The sequence below is a fragment of the Pundamilia nyererei genome, unplaced genomic scaffold, assembly GCF_000239375.1.
Source record: "Pundamilia nyererei isolate P.nyererei 1_Seehausen unplaced genomic scaffold, PunNye1.0 scaffold00006, whole genome shotgun sequence".
NCBI classification, from domain to species: domain Eukaryota; kingdom Metazoa; phylum Chordata; class Actinopteri; order Cichliformes; family Cichlidae; genus Pundamilia; species Pundamilia nyererei.
Window position 1 is genome coordinate 5,279,196 of NW_005187407.1, and position 21,908 is coordinate 5,301,103.

Consider the following 21,908-nt stretch of genomic DNA (forward strand, 5'->3'; position numbering starts at 1 on the left):
ATACATCGACTTTGCTGGAGACTCAGTAAGCATCATGGAAGGGGAAATGAGGATGTTCAGCATCTCTCCACACTCTCTCTCTGTAGAAACAAATGCAAATTGTAGTTAATGGTTTATTTTAATAATTTGCCTATTAATGTACTACCATACCCAACTAACTCCAAACACTTCTGAGAAACTGTTTAAAATCCAAGACCTACTGAAATCACCAGCTGTGAGCCTTCTCCAGAGGGAGACTACAATAGTTCATGCTTTGGTATATAAACATCTAAATATTTAGGCTCTGGGGGAAGAAGCAGTTCAGAATTGTTTTTAGGTGCCAAGGAGACTTGGTGACTTACCTCGACTGTTGGAGCGATGAAACGCTTGTTGTGATAGAAGGATTCAATGCTCTTCGTGTCCTCTTCTGACAAGGAAAAGTCAAACACGTTCAAGTTCTGCTGGATTCTGGAAGGCGTCACGCTTTTGGGAATACACACAACACCCCTCTGAATGTGCCACCTGCAAATGAGTCATTAAGTCATGTGATTAGTCAAATAAATGGAGGAAACTGTTAAAGGGATTAGTGGTGATTGTATTACTTTGAGTTTTCCTGCCTTACCGGAGTATAACCTGGGCCGGTGTCTTCTTGTATCTTTGGGCTATGGCTCCCAGTCGAGGATCTGCTAGCAGACTTGGTTCATTAGCGGAGGCCCAGGGTCTGTCTCCACTGCCCAGAGGACTGTAAGCTGTCACACAAACTCCCACTGAGCTGAGATGGAGGTGTGAAACCTGTTACTTTGACATATTAATCTCAGAAAGGATGACTGCCAGTTTGAATGTTAAACAATCATTAAACTGACCGACAGTGTGAGAGGAGATCTGCTTGAGACAAATATGGATGGCATTCAACCTGTAACACAGACACACAATTATTAGTTACAGTTTACTGACTTGTTTGAACAGAGCTGAAAAAATGTAGCTGCACCTGGTTTACTATAGGTTTGTGTCTGGCCATGCTTATGATGTCATCAGTCTGCCTGGCATTGAAGTTGGACAGACCTATAGCCTTGACTAGCCCTCTATCTACAAGGCTCTCCATGGCAGTCCAAGTATCCCTGTAGTGTGTGTCAGAGTAACAAATGCTTCCATCTTCCTTTCGAGGCATCAGTTCCTTCCCCCTCCTGAAACGCCCACACAGAATAGCTGCTTCAGGTAAAGTGACAATTCAATCTCTGCTCAGTTACAGCCAGATGGAGACGTATTAACATTACTGAGTGTGTGTAGTCACTCACTGAAATGCAATGGGCCAGTGCATGAGGTAAAGGTCCAGGTAGGAGAGACCCAGATCTGCTAAACTGGTCCTGCATGCCTCTTCAACATCCTGGGGGTCGTGTTTGGTGTTCCACAGTTTGGAAGTCACACAAACACTTCTTCACGCTGCAGAGCCTGGAGCGGAAAGTATGACACGGATACAAACCAATGACTGCTCTGAATACAGGGAAACACTTGAATAGGGCACAATACAGACATTGACAAGTTTGAGCCTGATGGTAGTGAACTGCAGACTTGAACCTATGTTAAAACCAATCTTCATCTACATGTTTTGGCTTACAGACCAAATATTAACCACTTCTTCAAAACCATTTGCTGACACAGTGATTTGTATACACTCTTTGGACTCTTCTTTAAAGAAACATTATGTTATTTGGGTTTCTGAAATTTATTTGAAAAAAACAAAAACAAACCAACAACAAAAAACCCACGAGAGAAGTATAGATGAAAAAACATCTTGGCAGAGCTTCCTAACCTCAGAAATATAACTAAAACTGTCATACATCTCTAACCCTGCAGTGGCCCTCAGGTTTAATGAACAACAGCAACAATCAACAGAAAAACACTTCACAGGTAAGATAAGGAGCAGATATCTTGTTTGTTTATGTGACTAAACTGAAAATATTTATCCGTTTTTTAGCTGAATGTCAGTAGATTTATCAGTTAACACTGTAAAGCCTGAAACATGAAATAACTGCCAGGAAATTCTATTTAATTGTAAAATAAATAAATAAATAAATAAATAATAATAATAAATTTGCTCACAGTAGCACTGCATGTGTCTGATAGGCTACCCTATTACATGGTCCAGCAGATAGCTCCTACAATTCTTAATATCATTCTAAAGCTCACTTTTAAAGCTCTGAGTCAAGAAAGCATGTGGACTGCTTTGAAAAGTTCGGCTAAATATTTATAGTTTTTACTTTTGTATGTATTTTTATGGCACGTGTCCACACCAGCCTACTGATGTGGCTGACGTGAACAGAATAAAGGCACCTGGAGCTGATTAAAAGACCACCAAAGCTCACCTTTCCTGGACCCACCCAGAGAGCCAGAGCCTCTCCAACCTCCTTTTCATTCTCATAAGCAGCAGCACAATCAAAGTGCCTGTATCCACACTCTAAAGCTGTATGCACCGCCTGCTTCACCTGAGAACACGCAGAGACAGACGTAAGCTTTAAAATTCCACCATGTCCAAAAACATTTGTTGGACCTGCTAACTCTGTGTGAGTGTTTATGTCCCTGCCTGTCCCGAGGTACTTTTCCATGTGCCGAGTCCAATCACGGGCATCCTCTGCCGTGTCGAGAGAGTCACAAAGGTGTTCATGCTCCAACTCTGAGAACCTGGCGGAGAAAAGACAAAGAGAAGTGTGTGAGGTCTTCACTCGCGAGCTTATATGAGGCTTAGTTGTCTGGTCATCATGACCAAGTCCTAACACTGAGTTACTGATTAAAACACATATCGTTAGCTTCATAGCATAAGTGCCTAAGTCATTTTTTGGTCAAATTGAGATTTTTGCCTAACTTTACTCCCCTACCACTGCTGCATCATCCTGTCCGTCTGCCTATGTCATCACAAAAAAATGACTTAGGCACTTATGCTATGAAGCTAACGATATGAGTTCATTAACTCTGCACTACAGCTGGGGTCATGTGTATGAATCATATACTCTACATATGCAAATTCCTATAACAAGCAATCGTCTTGCTTGCTGACCCACTTTTCTGTTATTAGCTGTTCTTTTGCCATTTGAGCTTAAAACTGTGTTTCGGTGAAAATATAAACTCTTTGTGAACTCAGCCCAAGAAATGGCTGATGCGGCTAGATGCCATTCGTCACAGTGCAGAGTTACTGGAGCACATCTCAGGCAGCCTTTCCATGGTTCACTAATTGCCTGTTTTATCCTCAACATGTGGGGCGCACACACAGACTTTGCTCATCAGGCACTGCAGTTGTTTCACGTGATCTCCCAGCACAGATCACCTTCCCTTTGCTCTGCCCAGGGTGCAGGAGAAAACATTTAAACCAGTAACCATCAAACACAACCAGCATTTGAATAAAAAGTCTTTCTTCTCGTACCTGGAATTGCTTCAGAAGATGAACCAGCGATCAGTTGAAGGTTGAGTCCATCAGAATTTTAGCACGCTGAGGTCAGTCTGTCTTCATATGTTTATCTGTAACTACGGCTGATGGAAAATGTCCAAATTCCACCATGCACACTGTTAAACATTCATGACCAGGGTCACAAGGCAGATTTATTTGTTTAGAGGTGCTGGTGGCTGCTCAATTTTTACTTCCATATTACTTTCAGAATTTGGAGTCTTATTCCAGTTTTGATCTTGCTAACCTTAAATGCCCAATCAAATCAATAATCTATCCATCTATCTACGTCTGAGAAGATGAATGCAGCAGGGAAGATGAAAAAATAGTTTTGATACAGAGATTTGTTTACATTCTTTTGACTATTTTCTCTAAAGAAATGTCGGATAATTTAGTCTTCAAACATGAAGTTAAACAAAACCATGACTGAAGATTACACGAACAAATCTTGATGGATCTTGTTAACCTTACAACTGTAATAAAAACTGTCAGATAAATGAATTACAGTGGCCTTCATGCGCAAAGCAAAAATACAAATACACAAAACCCAACAATTTTAACTTTACAAGCAAGGTAAGGACAGGCAGGTGTCACGGTGGTAAAGTGGTTAACAAGACAGTTACTGGTTCATGTTGGATGGCTGGGGCCTTTCTGTGTGGAGCTTGCATGTTTTCCCTGTGCCTGCATGGTACTCCTGAGGGTCCGAACAACATTCGTCAAACTTAAGTAACGATTCTAAATTGGTCATACCCGTGAATGTCTTTCTATGCTGTCCACTCTTGCCTCTGTACGCAACCACAGAAGATTTCAGATCAAACAGAACTCGAACAGTGTGACTGAAGTGCAAATTTTTAGCTTTAACTCAAAGCATTTTACAAAAGTATTGCATTAACTTTTTAGAAATTACAGCCATTTATAGTCTCCCATTTTCCAATACTTAAAAATTATCGTCTGACACGCAGTTTCATGGCCAGGTGAGATCTGTTCCTTTGTTATTTAATGATAAATGGCGCAGATAGAAGATATGGAGTTGGAATGGACTCCAAGTGATGAACTTGCTTGAGGTACCACAGGAGACAAATATGGTGCTCAAAGACAGAATTATGTGCATGGTTAAGAGAAACAACATCTAACAAAGTCAAGAACACTCTCTGGTAGGCCTATTCTTCAAACGTCTACATTTGATTATGAAAATAAATACAGAAGGTCTACAACACAGTGAAAACTACTCGTATTTGGTTTTTCAGTCTTATGGCATCCTCCTTCATTTCCATCAATATATCCTTGGATCTCATATTACGGTTTATCCTGGAATAATGAGAAAACAGGCCTCAGTTGGACATGAAACTGGTTGTCAGCCAATGGTCATAATTGTTAAGCAGTGAATGGAGGTGTTTTGTAAAACCCCTTTAATGAAATCAGAGAATCTGCACTTCAAACATCTTTATGCCTGGTTTAAACTCCACTGTGGTGGTGTAAAAGAGGCAAAATTAACAGGTTAAGGTATGTTTGTTGTTGCTGTTGTGCGCTGAGAAGGGTTTTAATCTTATATAATGTTGCATGTTGGTCTTTTCTCCTCCCCCCTCCTTCAGGTTTTCTTCTTTCCCACTGTTGCCAAGTGCTTGCTCATAGGAGTTCTGAGATTATCAGTTTTTCTTAGACTGTAAAGCACTTTGAGGTGAATGTTATTAAGAACTGGTACTTGTTCTCAAGCAGCAATAAATGAAAATGAAGCAAACTTCACACATTTGGTTTATTTGTTTTCATTTTGAAAAATTCATAGATATTGGCATATGCACAATAAGCAGTGTAAGTGAGTCTTTGATTAGCAGCAGCAGCACTTGTTAAGCCTGGTTGTTGCCACAGGACCATCACACAAGTCATTCAAGTCTCTCCCCAAAGAGAAAAAACCCCCCATCATCTTATAGTTTTGTCTTTCACAATATAAAAGAGAATTTATCAAACATGAAGCATTCAAATATTTTCCTGTACACCTCATTTATACGACCTACTAGGACTGTCAGCATAACCCACACATATTCTCACCACTGCTGCAAATTACAGCGAGGAAGAGCTCAAGGGCGTCCCCTGCAGCTGAGACAGAGAACAGTTTTTCTATTTGCACTACGTACAGTTTGTAACATTTGATGTACAGCTGTTAGGGAACAGAGGCATTTATCACATCGGAAACTGAGGACTCCATGTAACCAAAAAAGTAGACAACAATGCGGTCTACTTTTTGGCATTGCTCACAGTAGCACCGAGACATGGCCTTCAAATGCCACAAGAGAAAGCAGAATATCCCACAACAAAGCTGGCTTTCCCACAGGAATCGGTCTAACGTCACGCTTGCATTCCTCTGGGAAATCCAGCAATTACTTGTATGGCACTTTACAAAGACGAATTGGCAAAAATCATCAGTCTTGTATCAAATCACTTCCTATAAATGATCCTTCTTACATACAGTACAGTAAGGTGAATTACTTTACATAGCTTGCTTACCGTTTTTTTAATTCATTTTTTATAAAATTACCAGGTCCTGGTGGTAACGCCTAACACAGCATAGGGCATCATGTGTTGTGTTCATGGCTATTTGTCTTTATTATAGTGTGACCTGTATGTGTGTTCACATATGTGGTGTGACACCGGGCTAAGGCACCTAAATGTCCCTCAGATATTGAGCCAGGCTATTCAGTTCACAGCTCAGAAGGGAAAGCACCGATATTATGTGCAGATATCTAAACTTACACTGCTGTTACAGTTACGTGATTGTCATTCCCAGATTCTTCCATTGCAGCTAAACTATGCTAATATTATTGGAGTAATGCAAGAGTTTTTAGAGCTCTGTGGCACTGCACGTCTAGGGATATTTTAGGGGAGACAGATCATACTAATGGCCTACAGATTTTCAAGCATAATTCTTTATTAGATTGAAAGCATGGGGGAGAAAAAAGAAGAAAAACTCTGGCATGTGCCAAAGGAAAGGCTATGCTAAAAACCACTGAAGCTGCTGGTACACTTAATGTAAACATTAAGCAATCCTTTTTTGACATGTTTGGAAAACAAAATCCTGTTCTTGTTATAAAATATTTCACGCTTTATCCTATCACAAAAAGACGAGGATCAGAGTCGGACGGCATATAAAACCACTGATAAATCCGTATAAAACAGTTAAGAAAAGAGGTTCCCTTAAAAACCAGAATCGTGCTGAGCCCATCCTCAGCACCGCTCTGCTGCTCAGGGTGCTTGTGTGTGTGTGTATTTGTGGGTCTGTGTGTGTGTCTGTGTGCGCGCACGTTTGGGCTGAAAGACAAAATAAATATGAGTACTTTACATCCTGATACTGCCATTCTTCCTTTTGTGAAGTCCCTAAATTATCACAGCACATGTTCAAAGCTGTATTCATTCACAGGGACATGAGGATAACTACAAACAAAGAAGGAGTAGATGAAGGAGTGTAGTTTTTTTCCTCAGGTTTAGTCTGGAGTTTGTGGTGGAGGAGTTAGAGATGTGTCTTTCTAGGACTGGGGGAGGTGTTGTCTGATAATTTCTCTGGACTGAGGGGGGATCCTGTCGGGAAAACGGACCGAAAACTCCACGATGAGGTCACCACGCTGTGAGGGGTTCTTTGGAAAAGGCAGGCCTTCGCCTCTGAGTCGTTTCACCGTCCCTGGCTTGATGATGTCGTGACAAGGGAGGGAGATAACGCGGTTTTCCAGCGTGGGAATGCTAACTGTGCAGCCACACAACGCCTGGAGAAGAGAGGAGATTGAAAGGGTTAATATCATTAATAGGAATAAAATGCCAAATCCATGAATATCTCGGTGATGTAATGTTTCGTTAAAGTCTGCAGTCTTCATATCTTCCCCCAGTACGCTATCGGGAGGCAGTATTTGTTGTGCTTTCGGTGTGGTGTGTGTAAAAGTATGTGAAGAAAAGAAATTGTACTGACAGCACTGCGGGGGTCGAAAGAGCAGTATTTGGAACAGGAACATTTAGGAAAACATGACTTGGCAGTGGGAAAGTTTTCTAGTCTTTGTGTGCGAGTGTGTGTGCATGTGTGTTAGGGAGTGTGTGTAAGTGTGTCAGCGTTGCAGGGCCCCACATTGCACAGGGGACTAATTTTAGCAACGGTCTCATAGCTGGGACTAATGAAGTGAGGCAGGAATCGGCTGAGCTCGTAAATAGTTGGAGGGCCTGTCAGATCCCCACATGCACACAAACACACACATGCACAGACGCACACTCACTCACATGCCTCACCTCCTTATCACAGCGCCTGATGCATCCAGTCCGTGTAGAGAGCGCTAAACTAAACACAGAGACTTTCCGGTTATCACGACTTCACAGGCTTTCCAGTGAGCATCATTCACCAGATTTGCACTTAATGGAAAGAACTATTTAAATCCACAACAGTGTGAATGGACTTCCCTTTTTTTTTTCTTTAAATATAACACTTGAAAAATACATCACTACAAATAAAACAGTAAATAAATACTATAAAAAGGTGTGGAAAAGAGAGAGAAAACCAGTGAGAATGACCAGCAGTAGAATTCACTGTGAGCTAAAGGGTTAGGTTAAATAATGAAGACGGGGAGACAGAAGCTTAATTTGGAGATTCCTCAAACTACTCTAAGACAAAGAAAGATATAGAAATTAAAATTAAACATTTTAAAGTTGTTAAAGGGTCGGCTCTCTTATGCCATTTGTTACTGGCTCCATTAACCTTTAGCCGAGGAGATAAAAATGTTACAGTTCATCAGGTATAGACCAATTTTAACAGCATGTTGCTATTGTTACTGTGCTCCTTTTAAATGCATTTACAGCTAAGACTGATGAAATACACTCACCAGCCACTTTATTAGATATGGCAGCAACTCAATGCATTTGCAGTTCAAACAGAGCATCAGAATGAGGAAGAAATGTGATTTAATATGACTCTGAACGTGACACGTGGTTGTTGCTGTCAGACAGGCTGGTCTGAATATTTCAGAAACTGCTGATCTACTGGGATTTTCCAACACAACCATCCCTAGTGTTTACAGGCCGTGTTCCAAAAAAGAGAAAATATCCAGTGAGTGTCAGTTTTCTGAGTGAAAATGTCTTGTCGAAGCCAGAGATCAGCAGAGAAGTGCTTTGATCTAATAAGAAGGAAAAAACAACTCAAATAACCACGCATTACAAATAAGGTATGCAAGAGAGCATCTCTGAATGCACAACGCGTCGTACCTTGAAGCAGATGGGCTACAGCAGCAGGAACACCACACTCATGTCAGCTAAGAACAAAAAACTAAAGCTACAATTTACAAGGGCTCACCAAAATTGAACAATAGAAGGATGGAAAAACATTCAGTCTGATAAATCTCTATTTATGGCACAATATTCACATGGTAGGGTCCAAATTTGGCATGAACAACATGAAAGCATGGATTCATCCTTCCTTTTATTAATGGTTCACGCTGCTGGTGTGGGAGACATTTTCCTGGCACACTTTGGGCTTGTACCCCCTGAGCATCACTTAAACCACAGCCATCCCTTTATGACCACAGTATGCCCGTCTTCTGATGGCTGCTTCCAGCAGGATAACACACCATGTCACAAAGCTCAAATAATCTAATACAGGATTCTTAAACACTGTACTCAAATGGCTTTCTCAATCCAACATAGTGGCTCTGGGATGTTGTGGAACTGGATTTCATATCATGGATGTGCAGCTGACAAATCTGCAGTATCTGTCTGATGCTGTCGTGTCAATATGGACTAAAATCTCCAGCACCTCTGTTTCCAGCAGACTTATAGCAAACCAAAAGCGTGTCCAATCCAGTACTACATACCTACCTAATAAAGCAGCGAGTGTGCATCTAGTACAGGTAACTATAGTGGTGCTAGATATAAAAAGGGAGATCACTTATATCACCTGGGTATCATAAAAGATCAAATCCCTGAAGGATTAAGATACTCAATAGCTAGAGATGTATAAATTCTATCCCCTTCTGGTGTAATTGTGATTTTTGCCCAGAATAATAGCTCCAAGATTCAATCCATGCGCGTAGACACTATTGTACTAATTGGAAGATTTTCAGGCTGTGCCTGTTTCTTTGAAAAGAAACTGGGGTGTAAATGTGGCCTGGAGAGCAGCTGCTTCACAGGACCAAGTTTTCCAGCCATGACATCATCATCATCCTTTAACCCATCACATACATTAGAGGGTGATTTCTTTGACTGCAGTGGAGAGCAGTGGCTCATCCTTCAGTTATGGACAGCTCCATTGACTAACACACGTCTCGCACACAGACAGGTTGCCATGACGCTCAACACACATTGCCAGCTGATCCGAGGGCCCACTGATTGCATAAGCCTCAGCACAGACAACAAGGCTTTAGAAACTGACACAGACACACAGTCACTTTTTGCTATATTTGAAAGAACATTTTCTAGACTTGTATTACTGAGGGCCATATGCTAATGTTAACTTTCACTGTTAAAACCCAACAGTTTTGTTACATTTAGCTGTCAGAGCCAGCTTAAGGCGTGCTCATAGTCCGAAGTGTCCTTACAAGTGTGGGCCGCCTGTCACAGAGCCTGTCCTGAAATACTGGTTGCTAATGCTACACACAACAGATGCTGCAAAATGCAAATGCTGTCTTACTCCCATAGATTCAGCAGTTATTTGCCAGAGAGCTGCAAAAAAAGCTGTCCATGCTGCCTTCAGAGCCCAGCAGCTACAGTTGTCCTGGATGTGGATTTTACAGCAATGACAGGAGCTAGACAACTCAGAGGCTTCATTATTGCCATAGAGCCTACCTACAGATCCTAATATAGACTGGTTTCAGGGAAGCCAGTGTGTCATATTTGAGGTAAACTCTCAAATTGCTTCTGACTGTAACTGTGAAAAGACAGCGGGGCTGAATGTTACCTCTGCTAATGTCTCCCAGGAGTTTATAGCATAGCCAAACAAACTTGGAGACACTAAACTGAGCCGCTGATCAGGGCATGCTTCAGGCAGAAAGCAAAACTGAACAGCCAAATATCTGGAGACTCATACAGCAGCCAAAATATGACTAAATAGAGATACCTGCTTCAGAAAGGCGATTGCAAATATCAGCATGCCTCAGTCTCACCCCTTTTGGTTTTTACTTTGTAATGAGCACTTGCAGAGATTTTTGCTAATATAATCAATCATCTGATTCGTGAAGCTATATTCTCTACTGAAGAACTGGATAACATTTGCCACATTATGCGTGGTGGGTTTTCTAGCATGCGGCATGCATCTGGTGCTGTGATTTTACTGCAGTATTTAGCATCACATCTTCAGGAGAGCAGTGGAATATGAGCTCTTATTTGCTTTGGATACTGAATCATCTGACCCACTTCCCTAATATTCCCTAGATACCCCCCCGACACACACATCCCAGCCACAGTTCCCCTTCGCTTCCTCATCTCAACTTTAGCTGCGTCAGAAATTAAGTCTCTTATCTGGCTGCTGCGGGAGCAGAGGGTTTTAGCTGTGGGAGTTCTGCAGTGCAAACCTAATCACTGTGCTGGTTTGATCAAGTACCATCCCCTGCTTAATGTGACTCAACAAACTCTAATGTGCTCTCGTCAACTTAGGCTTCATTGTCTTTCCGTGTGCAGACGCACTTATTTTCCAGCGCATTAACTGCACGGTGCGAGAGTCAGTGCTGCTTTTAGAGGAAACCTGCTAAAAAAAAAAAAAAAAATGGGCCCGAGTTGAGTAAAAACAACATCTCCCCTGACATCTCCAGCTATTTGAGAACACCTGCCATTAAGCAGATCACGTCGAGAGCAGGCCAGTGAGTGGCAGCGCTATTAGAAACATTAAAGTTTGTCTAATATAGAGCCAGAGCAGAGCTGGTGCTGGACTCTCTGCCCTCTAATTAAATGTCCTGCCAGTCACAGTAATAACAGCCTGGATCATCACCAATGTCACACCGCAATCCGTCTTTAACGAAGTGTGTTGGCAAATACGCTTGAAGATGGAGAGTGTGTGCACACACACTTGCTTGTGTGCAGCTTTGTGCTTGTGTGTCTATTTATGTATTGATGCATATGTTTTCATACAGTGTGCAGAACAAGTGAGGATAATGGCTTTGTGCCAGTCGCACAAATACACCACATTCTGGCTTCCTCTATCACAGCACAGTGGCAGAGACTCTGATGCACACACTCTCCCACCTTGGTATGTTTGATATGACCACCCACCCAGCACTGTTAAATTACAGACACACCTCTCTGGGGTGAATGACATGAATAATTTGTATTTTTAGTTCAAACTTTGCACATCTTCATTAAAAATTAACCTGGGACTGCTCCACTGGGATTCAACATCAGAAGCTTGGCAGCATTATCTACAACTACATGTAGAACAGCAACAAAGAGAGTTCAACTGGTGACAGAGGGAAAATCAGAAGACAAGACAGATGAGAGAGGGAGGTTAAATCGAAGGAGACGGGCGCACCTCTTTTAGGCTGATCTTGCAGTTATAGATTATGTTGGAACCGTCTCTTTTGAAGTGGGCGTGCCCTTTGTCTTTAAGCACAAACGCTATGTCGGCGGGAATGTTCTCAGGGGTCTCGTCCCCTTCCTTTGGGAAAGTAATCTTGGTCCCCTCCTTCCAGCCTTTCTTGATGACAATGTTGAGGATCTTGTCCTCCGTCCTCATGCTCCGTCCGTCTGGGTTCAACCTGCGGCGCGTGATCTTCATGCGCTTGGTGCAGCCGTGGAAGATCTCTTCCAGCGAGACCTTCAGCTCGTGGACGACCGGAGGATCCTGCTGCTTTCGGTTGGTCCCGAGGCGCTCTGATGGTACGCCTCTCCTCCTGCGGCCTTCCCCTGGGAAGCCATTGTTCATCCCCCCCGGAAAGCCAAACTGCCTCCCAAAATGGGTAAAGGGATCATCCTCGTCCATTTCCGCGTCCTGCTCTGTGTCATTGCTGTGGTCGTTGTGGAAGGAAAAGCCGTTGGAGCGACTGTGACTGCGGTTGGAGCCGAAAAACATATCAAAGGGGTTGGAGCCACCGAAGAAGGAGGCAAAGGTGGCATGGGGATCTCCATGAAAAGTGTAGTGGTACGATGAACTTCCGGGAGGACCCGAAGAGCTGCTGCCTCCTGTTTTTAAGCCTGAGGGATTTAAAAAAACAAAACAAAAGAGAGAGTGAGAGAAAGAGAACAAGAACGTGAGACCTCACATGCACACACTCAAACACCCACCAGCTAAAATACACACAATAATATGAATTCAGATACCAGACGTAGGACCTAAACACAAAGTGTGGGGAACAGTAGAGAGAAGAGTGGTGCCCGCGTAGGTGGGAAAAATCCCACAGCATCACCGGTCTTCCAAAAGCACTGCTGTTGGAGAAACTCAGGTCACTCCATCCAACACACTCGCACAGAAACACACACTTACACGCACACGTTTTCAGCAGAGACACATGCACAGAACACCCACAAATGCAAACTACAGCAGTCGCTGCTATTCATATCTGAACCACGTAATAGTCTTATGCCATCTGTCTGTCATCTAGCACACCACACAGACACGCACACAGAGTTACATACACACTCCACGGGCAGCTGAGGTAGACTATAAGGTATTAGAGCTGGTAAGTGTTGTTGACACCGAAGACAACAACAGAAAATTAAACATGTGCCAGCACATAAACATGAAAACATGGAAGAGACGGCATTATTACTTCAGTGACTGAAACCCACCAAGCTGCGATATGAGATGGTTCCTGAGCTATTTCAATAACAACTTAATCCATCATAACCCCGGCTTAATAAGGCTTCACTAACAAAGCCTGCACTCTCTGACCCCTTGCACTCAAATGACCCAGAACGCCCTCTCCTTACCTTCCTCTCCCAGCTGATCATAGACCACCCTCTTCTTGGGGTCACTCAGCACCTCATAGGCTTCTGCGATCTCCTTGAACTTCTCCTCTGCGCTAGGATCCTTGTTCTTGTCTGGGTGAAAGCGGAGCGCCATGCGCCGGTAGGCCTTCTTGATTTCCTCCTCGTTGGAGCCCTTGGGGATGCCCAAGGTCTTGTAGTAGTCCTTCCCCATGGTGGCACTCTCAGGAATGGGACCCCCTCTTCAGCTCAGGCTGTTGTCAGTCACTGGTGAGATACAAGACTACTTTAGAGTCTTAAGATGGATACTACGCTGAAGGAGAGGTTATATTTGAGTTGGCAAAGGTGCAGAGTGGACTGCATCCATTAGGGTTTTACTGTGAACACTATTTAATGATGCTGTAGCTGGAAATAGAAGGTGCTGCTTTCACTGCTGAAAAATCAAGAGTGCCGAGGAATCCCCCTTCATCTAATTCATCACAGGGCTTCTGGCGACCAGCTCAGCCTGTTAGGCAGGGTATAGATAATACTTTAATAATAATGGTGATGATTATCTGCCTCCATCACAGTTTTGTTTAACCATCCGGGCATAAAAACCCAAATGGACAGGCAGAAGCGCTTCGCCGAAGCACTGCGGTGGACACAGCGGGAGCGCACAAGGCAGGGGGAAAGCCTGGTTTCATCTGTAACACTAAAACACCCTGACTATCTGCTGCTACAGAAACCGTTCGCTATTACAGTAAAGCCCACTCCCACGGAAAAAAAAAAATCCTTTAGCGTGACAATTTCAGCTTTATTTGTGCCACTGTAAAAACCAACGGCGGGTTTAATCTGACTCACATTCCGACAGAAAGGAAAAGCCTAAAAAATAAAAAACGAATAAATGGACAGTGAGAAGAAATACAAGCAAAATCCTACCAGGAAGCTTTGCAATTAATGAAGAATCAGAACAGCATGGCCCGGCTTCTCCCTGTATCTCCGTCTTTCTTCCCTTCAGCCCCTGCTGTCTGCCTGCCTGCTGCTCTGATGCTGCTGGGTCCTTATAAATTGACGTCAGGACGCCGGGAGGATCACTGGCTCTGAAATAACCGGTGACCAAACACCGAGATCCCCCTGACGTTTCTCTGAAAAATCTCGGACAAATGTCCGTGAACCTTCGAGTCCACATCCACCGTGGGTAATAATAATAATACTAATATATATTTTTTAAAAGCAGGGTACCGTTCTCTAAAAACGGATTAAAGCATGGGTGCGCAAGGAATCTATGAAAAAGTTACTAAGTGATTGTAACTTCTTTGATACGGGGCTGTGTTCGGTTTTTAATAACTCCTTTCACTCTGGTGATGGTTGATAAACCTAACCCCGCTTCTCGTCCGCAGTCGTGTTCTTTTCTGGTCCACCCGACTTTGAAATTTGCGCAAATATAGAAAGCGTTTCCTTAAAAAGCGTCAAAACATTTCCTTACCGAGCCTGCTCCTCCTGCTGCTGCTGCTGCCTTGTTTCCGATTCTGGTCCTGTGTCTGAAAATTGCAGCCGGGAGAGCAGACCCAACCCTCTGTTAGCCAGCAGCGCTCTTTGTTCAGGGTCTGCTCACATACACACAAACAGCACAGGCTGATTTCTATTTAGGATTAAGTTAAATTAGTGGCATTGGTTTAACTTTTTGATTTATGGGCAGTCGAAGCTGGCAGGTCTGGGGCTTGGGTGGACATATTTGGAGAGGCGTCGTCCTGATACCTTGCTTTAATTTTTTTTTCTTTTTAAAGGAAAAAGAAAGCGGTGTGTGTTAATGCGTGTGATCCTGCAGTCGTGCCTGGATTTAATCGGTATAAACACTGACTGCTGAGTCATGTGATGACTCCCCTCTTCCCCACACACGCATTTTCATCTTCTATCTTTGTGAAAAGTTAACATCTATTCACAGTCACATCCTACTTTCTCAACACCAAACCTCAACTTTCACGCTTTCTCATCCCTCAAAAACCCATTACATCCTCAACCCAAATCTTATTTTTAATATTTTCACTTTTACACTTAACCTCACCCCCAACACAGATCACCTTTTTCCTCCCAACCTTTAAGCCTTTCACCTATTATTATAAATCCAAGTTTAGCCATTTCCAAAATAATCCATCTGACCCCAAATCTTGACCCAGAGCTGCTTGGAGATTGTTGGAGAGTGAAAATGGCTCCATCAAGGTTGATGTTTGGTAGAGATTCAACACATACACAGCTTCTAAATAATGTCTTATTAGAATAAGTATATACGTTTAAATAATAAGTATAATAAGTCTTAATTTGAACAAATCAGTAAGCAATAAGCATCCACATTTAGGCCTTCATCAGGTTACGTGCTTTACTAGTGAGGATTCCCAAACAAATAGTTAAACTTACCCAAACCTGTTGACAAATGGTCTTAAAGCTCAGAGTGACCCCTAGACTGTCCTTGTGTACAAGTGAACCTGATATTACAAGATTTCACATCTTGTAATATGTGAAATCTATTAATCTTCACATTAATATGAACTCAGATACCAGATGTAGGACCTAAAGACAAAGTGTGGGTAACAGTAGAGAAGAGTGGTGGCCACGTGCTTAAAATCCCCAGAGATACATTAAATAGATCTTGTTCAATAAAATTTACCTTATTTGGAGTTTTTTTCCCGTCTTTCACTGCAGGGAGATTTCATTCCACACATCACATCTCAAAGGAGAAATATTCCTTTGTGCAGATCAGATCAAGGAGCAGCCTACCTAGCTTTAAAAAAAAAAAGTAGAAGAAAATTGCATGTAATGTGGAGGTCTGAGTCATTATTGATGACTTTTAGCATTAAGTGCACAGGAAAGTACACGCAGCAGGGTGAAACGCTTCTTGTCGAATTGAGACGGGGAGAGATAATGAGAGAGAAATAAAGGCTCATTTAGGTTTGAGTCATCACTCCCCACTGGACTGGCGAGGAGGTGCGAGAAAAGTGGGCGTCTCAATGGAGGAGTCTGTCTGACACGCGCTTAACATTCAAAATAAAGCAAGCACGAAGAGAACTGGCGTATAGCTGTGCAGGGCACTGGGGAGACATTCCTGTGCGTCTCGATAGGTGTGTGTGTTTTGGCAGTGGGGAGGGACTTTGAGCCATTGCAGCTGTCCCACAAGAACAACTGGTTAGTGGTGGAGTGCTATTCGTGCTTGGGAATGTGACTGCCACTGAAACATGTTGAAGCTGACTGCAATGCAACATCCGGTTAGGTGAAGATCTGCATCTGTCTGTATCAAATCACTGAACTGGTTACACAATCGACTATTCTTATTCATTACAGGCAGGAGGTCTTGCATAACTGGTGAGCTTTCAGAGAACAGAGTCACATTTCTGCTGCCGTGCACCATGTGTGTGTTTGTTTGCAAACTAATAGCCATTGATGACTGCCTGGGAGCTCATCCACGTGCTCCTCTGATGCTGAGTGTGCACCGAAACGGGGTGATGCTGGGTTTCCATGGTGACACAGGGATCTGCCAGACAGTGATGTGTCTGCTAAGAATATCAGCAACGGGTCCCGCCGAGCACGTGCATGTGTATGCGGGTCGGATGGGATGGAGGACACGGTGAATGGGTTTGGGAGGAGAAATTTTATGAGGCTAATGTTTCCAGAGCAAACTCTCTCACATTAGTACCGACCACTCCACAGCACTTCACCACCTGAGCTGAGAGACGGGAGAACAGAAGGTCGAATTAGACGGTGAGAGACAAACACACCGACGGCTCCACAGAACGCGCCGAAGGCCGTTTTTGAGAGCCAAGAGGAGACGGTGAGTGTCTGCAAGCATCTCCCACCTCCCCTTCTTTTCTCCCGTCCTCTCCACCTCCTCTCTCACTTCCACCCTTCCAGTAACCATAGAGACCACAGTTGCCCGAAAAGAGGTTTTTCTCTGAGACAGAAGTGGTGGTGTCAAATGCTGGATGTATGCATGCACACAAAAGCTCATTTTCAACACCCCCTGCTTTTTAAAGGCTCTATTTATAGGGGAAGAGTACTTTTTTCAAAACATTTTTTTAGTGGTGGGCATGTACTGTTACTTTGTGCATATGAAGAGAACAGGAGGATGTGGCTGTCCATGAAAATCAGTCCACAATAGGTTCTGTCATAACTGCCTTTTTTGACGAGGAAGATGCAGTTTAAGTCTATCCGTCGGGAGCATTATGAGCAGAATGTGAAGATAAAGACAACTTTGTTTTGTTGTAGAGGCTGAACAATGCATTGTACCTCTAATTGCTGTCTGGACCGGTCCTGTTTGTGCTTTCAGCGGCTCCATGTGCAACATCTGGTCCCAGATTGCTGCGTTATATTGATAAATACCAGCTGTGAGGTGTTCAGTTCCCTTTATTGAGCAGTCATGTCTCTTTTGTTCTGCTTGGCTACGGAGTACACCTCCTGCAGCAGTCCTTACAGACCCATTCCTGATCACTGACTCATAAAAAAGAAACGCTTTTGACATTAACAGTCACCACATAATACCAGCGATAAGGCGAGCTGCAGGCTGCTGAAGTGCAGCTCGATGATTACTGAGATGGCACAGAGCAACAGAAGTGGTGAGTTGACAGGAGTAATTAAAGTAAGAAAGCTGTCCAGTTCTGTTCTAGCTTCAACAGCATTAAAACCTCCTTATACCATTAGCAATTTGAATAACACTGCACATACAATTCTACAAGGAAGACAAGTTGTACTTCGCTTTTCCAGACTGTAGTTTTGGACTTAACGGACACTGATGACACAACCAGCGATCACGGTTAAGGAGGTTTAAGTAGCTAAGCAGATGAAAATAACATCTCTTTGGCAGAACAAGGAAAGCACTTTTGGCTGGAAATGAACATAATACTGGCAAATGTGCTGTTACTAGACATGATCACCTCCTACTGTATACAGCACCTTGGATTGAAATATTTCAGACTGCGGATCATGGATATGCAAGCATCAGCAGCAAAAAACAAGACTTGTGTTAAGCAATGAACCCCAACTACCAGCATTCTTGGTATGTCCCACACCCTATTTTAAGAAGGTACTACCAAACCTATAGGTCTATTAAATGAGTCCTTTAACATCCTCTAAATAATCTGTGGACCCTTCATCTTTTTTTCCTGTTAGATTCCATGTACAGGTGTGAAACTCACATCCACAGAGCCTGCTGCTGAATTCTGATTCATGAGTTCTACTTCAATAAATACATGCAACATCCTCTCAAATCAAGAACAGAACCGATGGAGCTGAAAATCAACAGGCAACTTATGCAAAAAGCAACAAGGCATGAACATCAGAAGAAAATAAAGTGCCTAAATGTCAAAGATTAGCACACATGATTGCTTAAACTTCTGACGGTCTGTGTTCCTTCACTGTACTCTAGCAGTCAAGAGGTTTGTTCCTCACAAATGTTCAGTCAGCTTTAATGAGTAAGTTTCTGTCACACAAGTCCCCCGCTGACACAATAAAAAGGCAATTCAGAACAAGTGTCTTCATCACTTAAAACTTTTGTGCTCCTTCAGGATTTTTGACTCTATTGAACAATTGTTTACTCTCAGGTAGAAGGTGAGTTCACAGTCAGCGGATAATGTGCAGGTATCTGAGGTCGGGGTATAGGAGGTTAGCTAGGAGGGCCAGCAGCCGGGGTCCATCTTTGAGACAATGTCCTGGGTAGCGAATGAACTGGACGGCTTTATTCACAGAGTCCTCTAACTCGGCGTACTGCTTATTACTGGGCATGGCTTCCAGCGTCCCCAACATCTGAAACCATCGGAAAGGAAAAAAAGAAGTTATTTTTAGGTGATAATTACAAACTAGAAAATGAAACACTTCAAGTTTTTGCATACTTGCTGTGCTTTTGCAGAGAGCTGCAAGTCAGTGGTGGGTTGAAGTCGAAGCTCGCTCTCTGATGGCACTTGAATGGACAGAAAAGCTGCCAGACTGCGTACCACCACCCTGAACCTAAAGCATTGTATACATAAACAGTTAGGTTATGAACATTTGTGAATTTGTTTTTACACATTTTTTACTCTTTATGGACTACAGGTGTTTTGATTTACTAATAATGTGCAAGCCAGCTCACCTATTAGAGACAGGAGACCTTTTTCCAAGGCCTATAGCTCCGAGCAGGCCGGAGTTCAGTCTTTCTTCTCCCAGTTGAAGCAGCCTAGTTTGAAACCTCATCAGGCCCAAGACCACACCTGATACTTCAGTCAAGCCTGCCTGTGGCTGCAGCTGCTCCGCTGAAAGATTCAGGGATTTGTGCCACCACAGAAACAGCTTGGCTTCATCAGCCGGACCGCTAGAGACAAATGAAACATATTCATATCTTTACAGCTCACAGAGGACAAACGCTACATGCTACGCAAGAGCCAGTGAAAGGGACAAACCTGGGAAAGACCTGATTGGTCCAAGTGTTAATTAGAGCCAGAGTCCTCCTCTCATTGGCTGCTGTGTATTCACTGTTGAGACGCTGCAGAATAAAGGCGTAGAGCGTCAGGAAACTGCCTCCTGATTGGCTCTCAGAAAGGAAGTCATCTACCGTGAGCTCGGGCACCTGCAGCGATGCCAACACAGGTCCCCACCTTACAGACTCTTCCTCGGCTGAATTGAAATCACGGATGTGGAAAAAAAAAATTAGCCAATTTTCGGACATCCTTCAAATGTTTTGAAAAGAAAAGGACTAAACCAACTTTCAGGGGAAATGGTAGCACTGAAGTAGCATACCCTAAACTGTTACTTACCATGGTTGAAGTACCCTGTAATGCATGCCTCCATGATGCGTGTCATGTGTCGCACTGATGCAAGGCAACGGGAGCAGGCTGTGAGAAGGGGAAGAGTTGGAAAGCCCCTCCCTTTCCTGTCCAGCCAGGTAATGACATGGGCAGCGAGTGCCTCGCCTGTTGAGACGCCCACGCCGTTGAGCAAAGCCAAAGCATCACTGAAGAGACTGCAGAACGCCATGTGCCTCTGCTCCAAATCCACCTCTGAAAGGGAACAGGAAGGAGTAGAAATAAGGCTGTAGAAATGGAGTGTCAAACATAAGGCCCAGGGCCAGAATTGGCCTGGCAAGGACTCCAATTCGGCCCAGCATTGAAAAAAAGAAGGAGGGCATGCAGTTTGGACTTTTAACTGTATTTTTATAAGTTTAGCAGCTTCTCCTACTGATAAAGACCTCCCCCATGACCAATCATACTACACCAAAGTAATTAAGCAATACAATAAAAAAAACAAAACAATTAAAATCACAGAAAGGTTCCTGTTTTGTTTTGTTTTGTTTGTTTGTTTTTAACAATTCTTTACAATAGAAAGTTCTGTTTTAATAAAAAAGCTTCAGAGTAAAAAGCAAAGGGATATTGTCTGCGAGCTAACAGACTTTCTTTCTTTTACTGAAATTTTACACATTTATTTCTTCCAATTACATTTACTACACTTCGTTTTCTTATATTTAGATATTTGAGAGATTAAATGCTCAGTTAAACTTTCTTACGCTGACAGAAAGGAGAGTTTCACTGGTCTGGCCCACTTAGCATCAAAGTGGGCTGTATATGTGGCCCACCACGTAAAATGAGTTTGACATCTCTGTTATAGAAGACTGTTTTTACTGATGGTTGAAGATTTTGATTAGCAAGATGGTGAGGACAATTCACCTGGTGGGTTGAAGGTTATGATACTCTCCAAAAGTGTTTCCAGTTGAGCCTCCAGGCTGGTGAGGGTGATGCTGCCTCCTTGCTCCAGAGTCACCAGAGATTGCACACACCAGCAAATGTAGGCTCCAGCCTTTAGCGTCTCTTCCTGATATGAAAAACAAACAAACAAAAAACGAAAGAAATTGTAGGGTTTTTTCATAATTTTTTATTTGTTGTTATACTGTTGACTATAAAATATATATCAGTTCTCTGTAAACTAAAGATTCCTGACTGCTAAAACAGATGAAACACTTTAAATGAATTCAGGCCGAAAATGGACGTGATTATTTTACATCATTAACTCCTATTCTTGTTTTTTTTTTAAAGTTATTAAAGATGCTGTACAATCATTCCACCCTTGGAAAATTACTGTTTAAAGAAAATTGTTAAAAGCCCCAAATTACCAAGCCCACAATAAATGGAAGTAAACGACCGCATTTTGTCAAAAATTAGACTATTTTTTAGACTAGTGAGGAACTGTTTATTGCTCCTTACTGTGAGAGGAAAACCTTGTAGATAATAAGTAAAATATGTCTGTTTTAAATTTACAGTGAGTTTCATGCTTTATGTTAAATGTATTCTTCTTTTCCACAGCTTTTGCCACGTATTTCTGCTAGATCCTGAAACAGTCGTATGTAAAGTTAGAAGGATTGTACAGAGCTTGCCAATATATTTTTTTGGACATTGGATATTTTGGGAAAAATATCACATGATGTATAAAATGTCGTACTGCAAACATACATCTAAAGCAGCTACACAGATTGAGTGTTATTGACAGCACAGTGGCTCTGTGGTAGGATTCTGGGTCAAGGAGCTCTGCCATGAAACACGCGAGTTTTCCTGTCAATCTGCCCCAGACCAAGGCTCTGACTTACATCCTGAGTTCCCCGAACGCTGCAACTGCTTACGTTTAAGTTTCATGT

General features: G+C 42.7%; 3 protein-coding genes across 5 annotated transcripts in view; all 3 read right to left on the reverse strand.

Moving 5' to 3' along the window:
• Window positions 1-17: 17 nt before the first annotated feature.
• On the reverse strand, window positions 18-2,641 carry akr1a1a (aldo-keto reductase family 1, member A1a (aldehyde reductase)). The gene is given in 9 exon segments (XM_005722257.1): window positions 18-80; window positions 342-501; window positions 602-751; window positions 843-892; window positions 968-1,163; window positions 1,275-1,402; window positions 1,405-1,428; window positions 2,343-2,462; window positions 2,561-2,641. Coding segments are annotated over 9 exon segments (933 nt in total). The 3' UTR covers window positions 18-56.
• Window positions 2,642-5,154: 2,513 nt separating this feature from the next.
• dnajb5 (DnaJ heat shock protein family (Hsp40) member B5) lies at window positions 5,155-16,195 on the reverse strand. Of its 2 annotated transcripts, XM_005722258.1 has the most exons (6): window positions 15,933-16,195; window positions 14,754-14,874; window positions 14,207-14,412; window positions 13,292-13,555; window positions 11,895-12,556; window positions 5,155-7,167 (listed from the first exon to the last, which is right to left on the reverse strand). In XM_005722258.1, the coding sequence occupies exons 4-6, from the start codon at window positions 13,500-13,502 to the stop codon at window positions 6,934-6,936; spliced, it is 1,107 nt and encodes a 368-aa protein (XP_005722315.1). In that variant the 5' UTR covers window positions 13,503-13,555; window positions 14,207-14,412; window positions 14,754-14,874; window positions 15,933-16,195; the 3' UTR covers window positions 5,155-6,933. The 2 variants fall into 2 exon arrangements, with proteins under 2 accessions (XP_005722315.1, XP_005722317.1); XM_005722260.1 differs by lacking the exon at window positions 14,207-14,412.
• Window positions 16,196-17,249: 1,054 nt separating this feature from the next.
• Window positions 17,250-21,908, reverse strand: part of epg5 (ectopic P-granules autophagy protein 5 homolog (C. elegans)) — a 26,148-nt gene continuing 21,489 nt past the window's right edge. For both annotated transcript variants that reach the window (XM_005722261.1, XM_005722262.1), the window contains exons 41-46: window positions 20,947-21,091; window positions 20,041-20,283; window positions 19,687-19,900; window positions 19,380-19,598; window positions 19,144-19,258; window positions 17,250-19,057 (exon numbers count right to left, since the gene is read on the reverse strand). In XM_005722261.1, coding sequence (XP_005722318.1) covers window positions 18,875-19,057; window positions 19,144-19,258; window positions 19,380-19,598; window positions 19,687-19,900; window positions 20,041-20,283; window positions 20,947-21,091 — 1,119 coding nt within the window. In that variant the 3' untranslated portion in view covers window positions 17,250-18,874. The remainder of the gene's footprint in view (window positions 19,058-19,143; window positions 19,259-19,379; window positions 19,599-19,686; window positions 19,901-20,040; window positions 20,284-20,946; window positions 21,092-21,908) is intronic.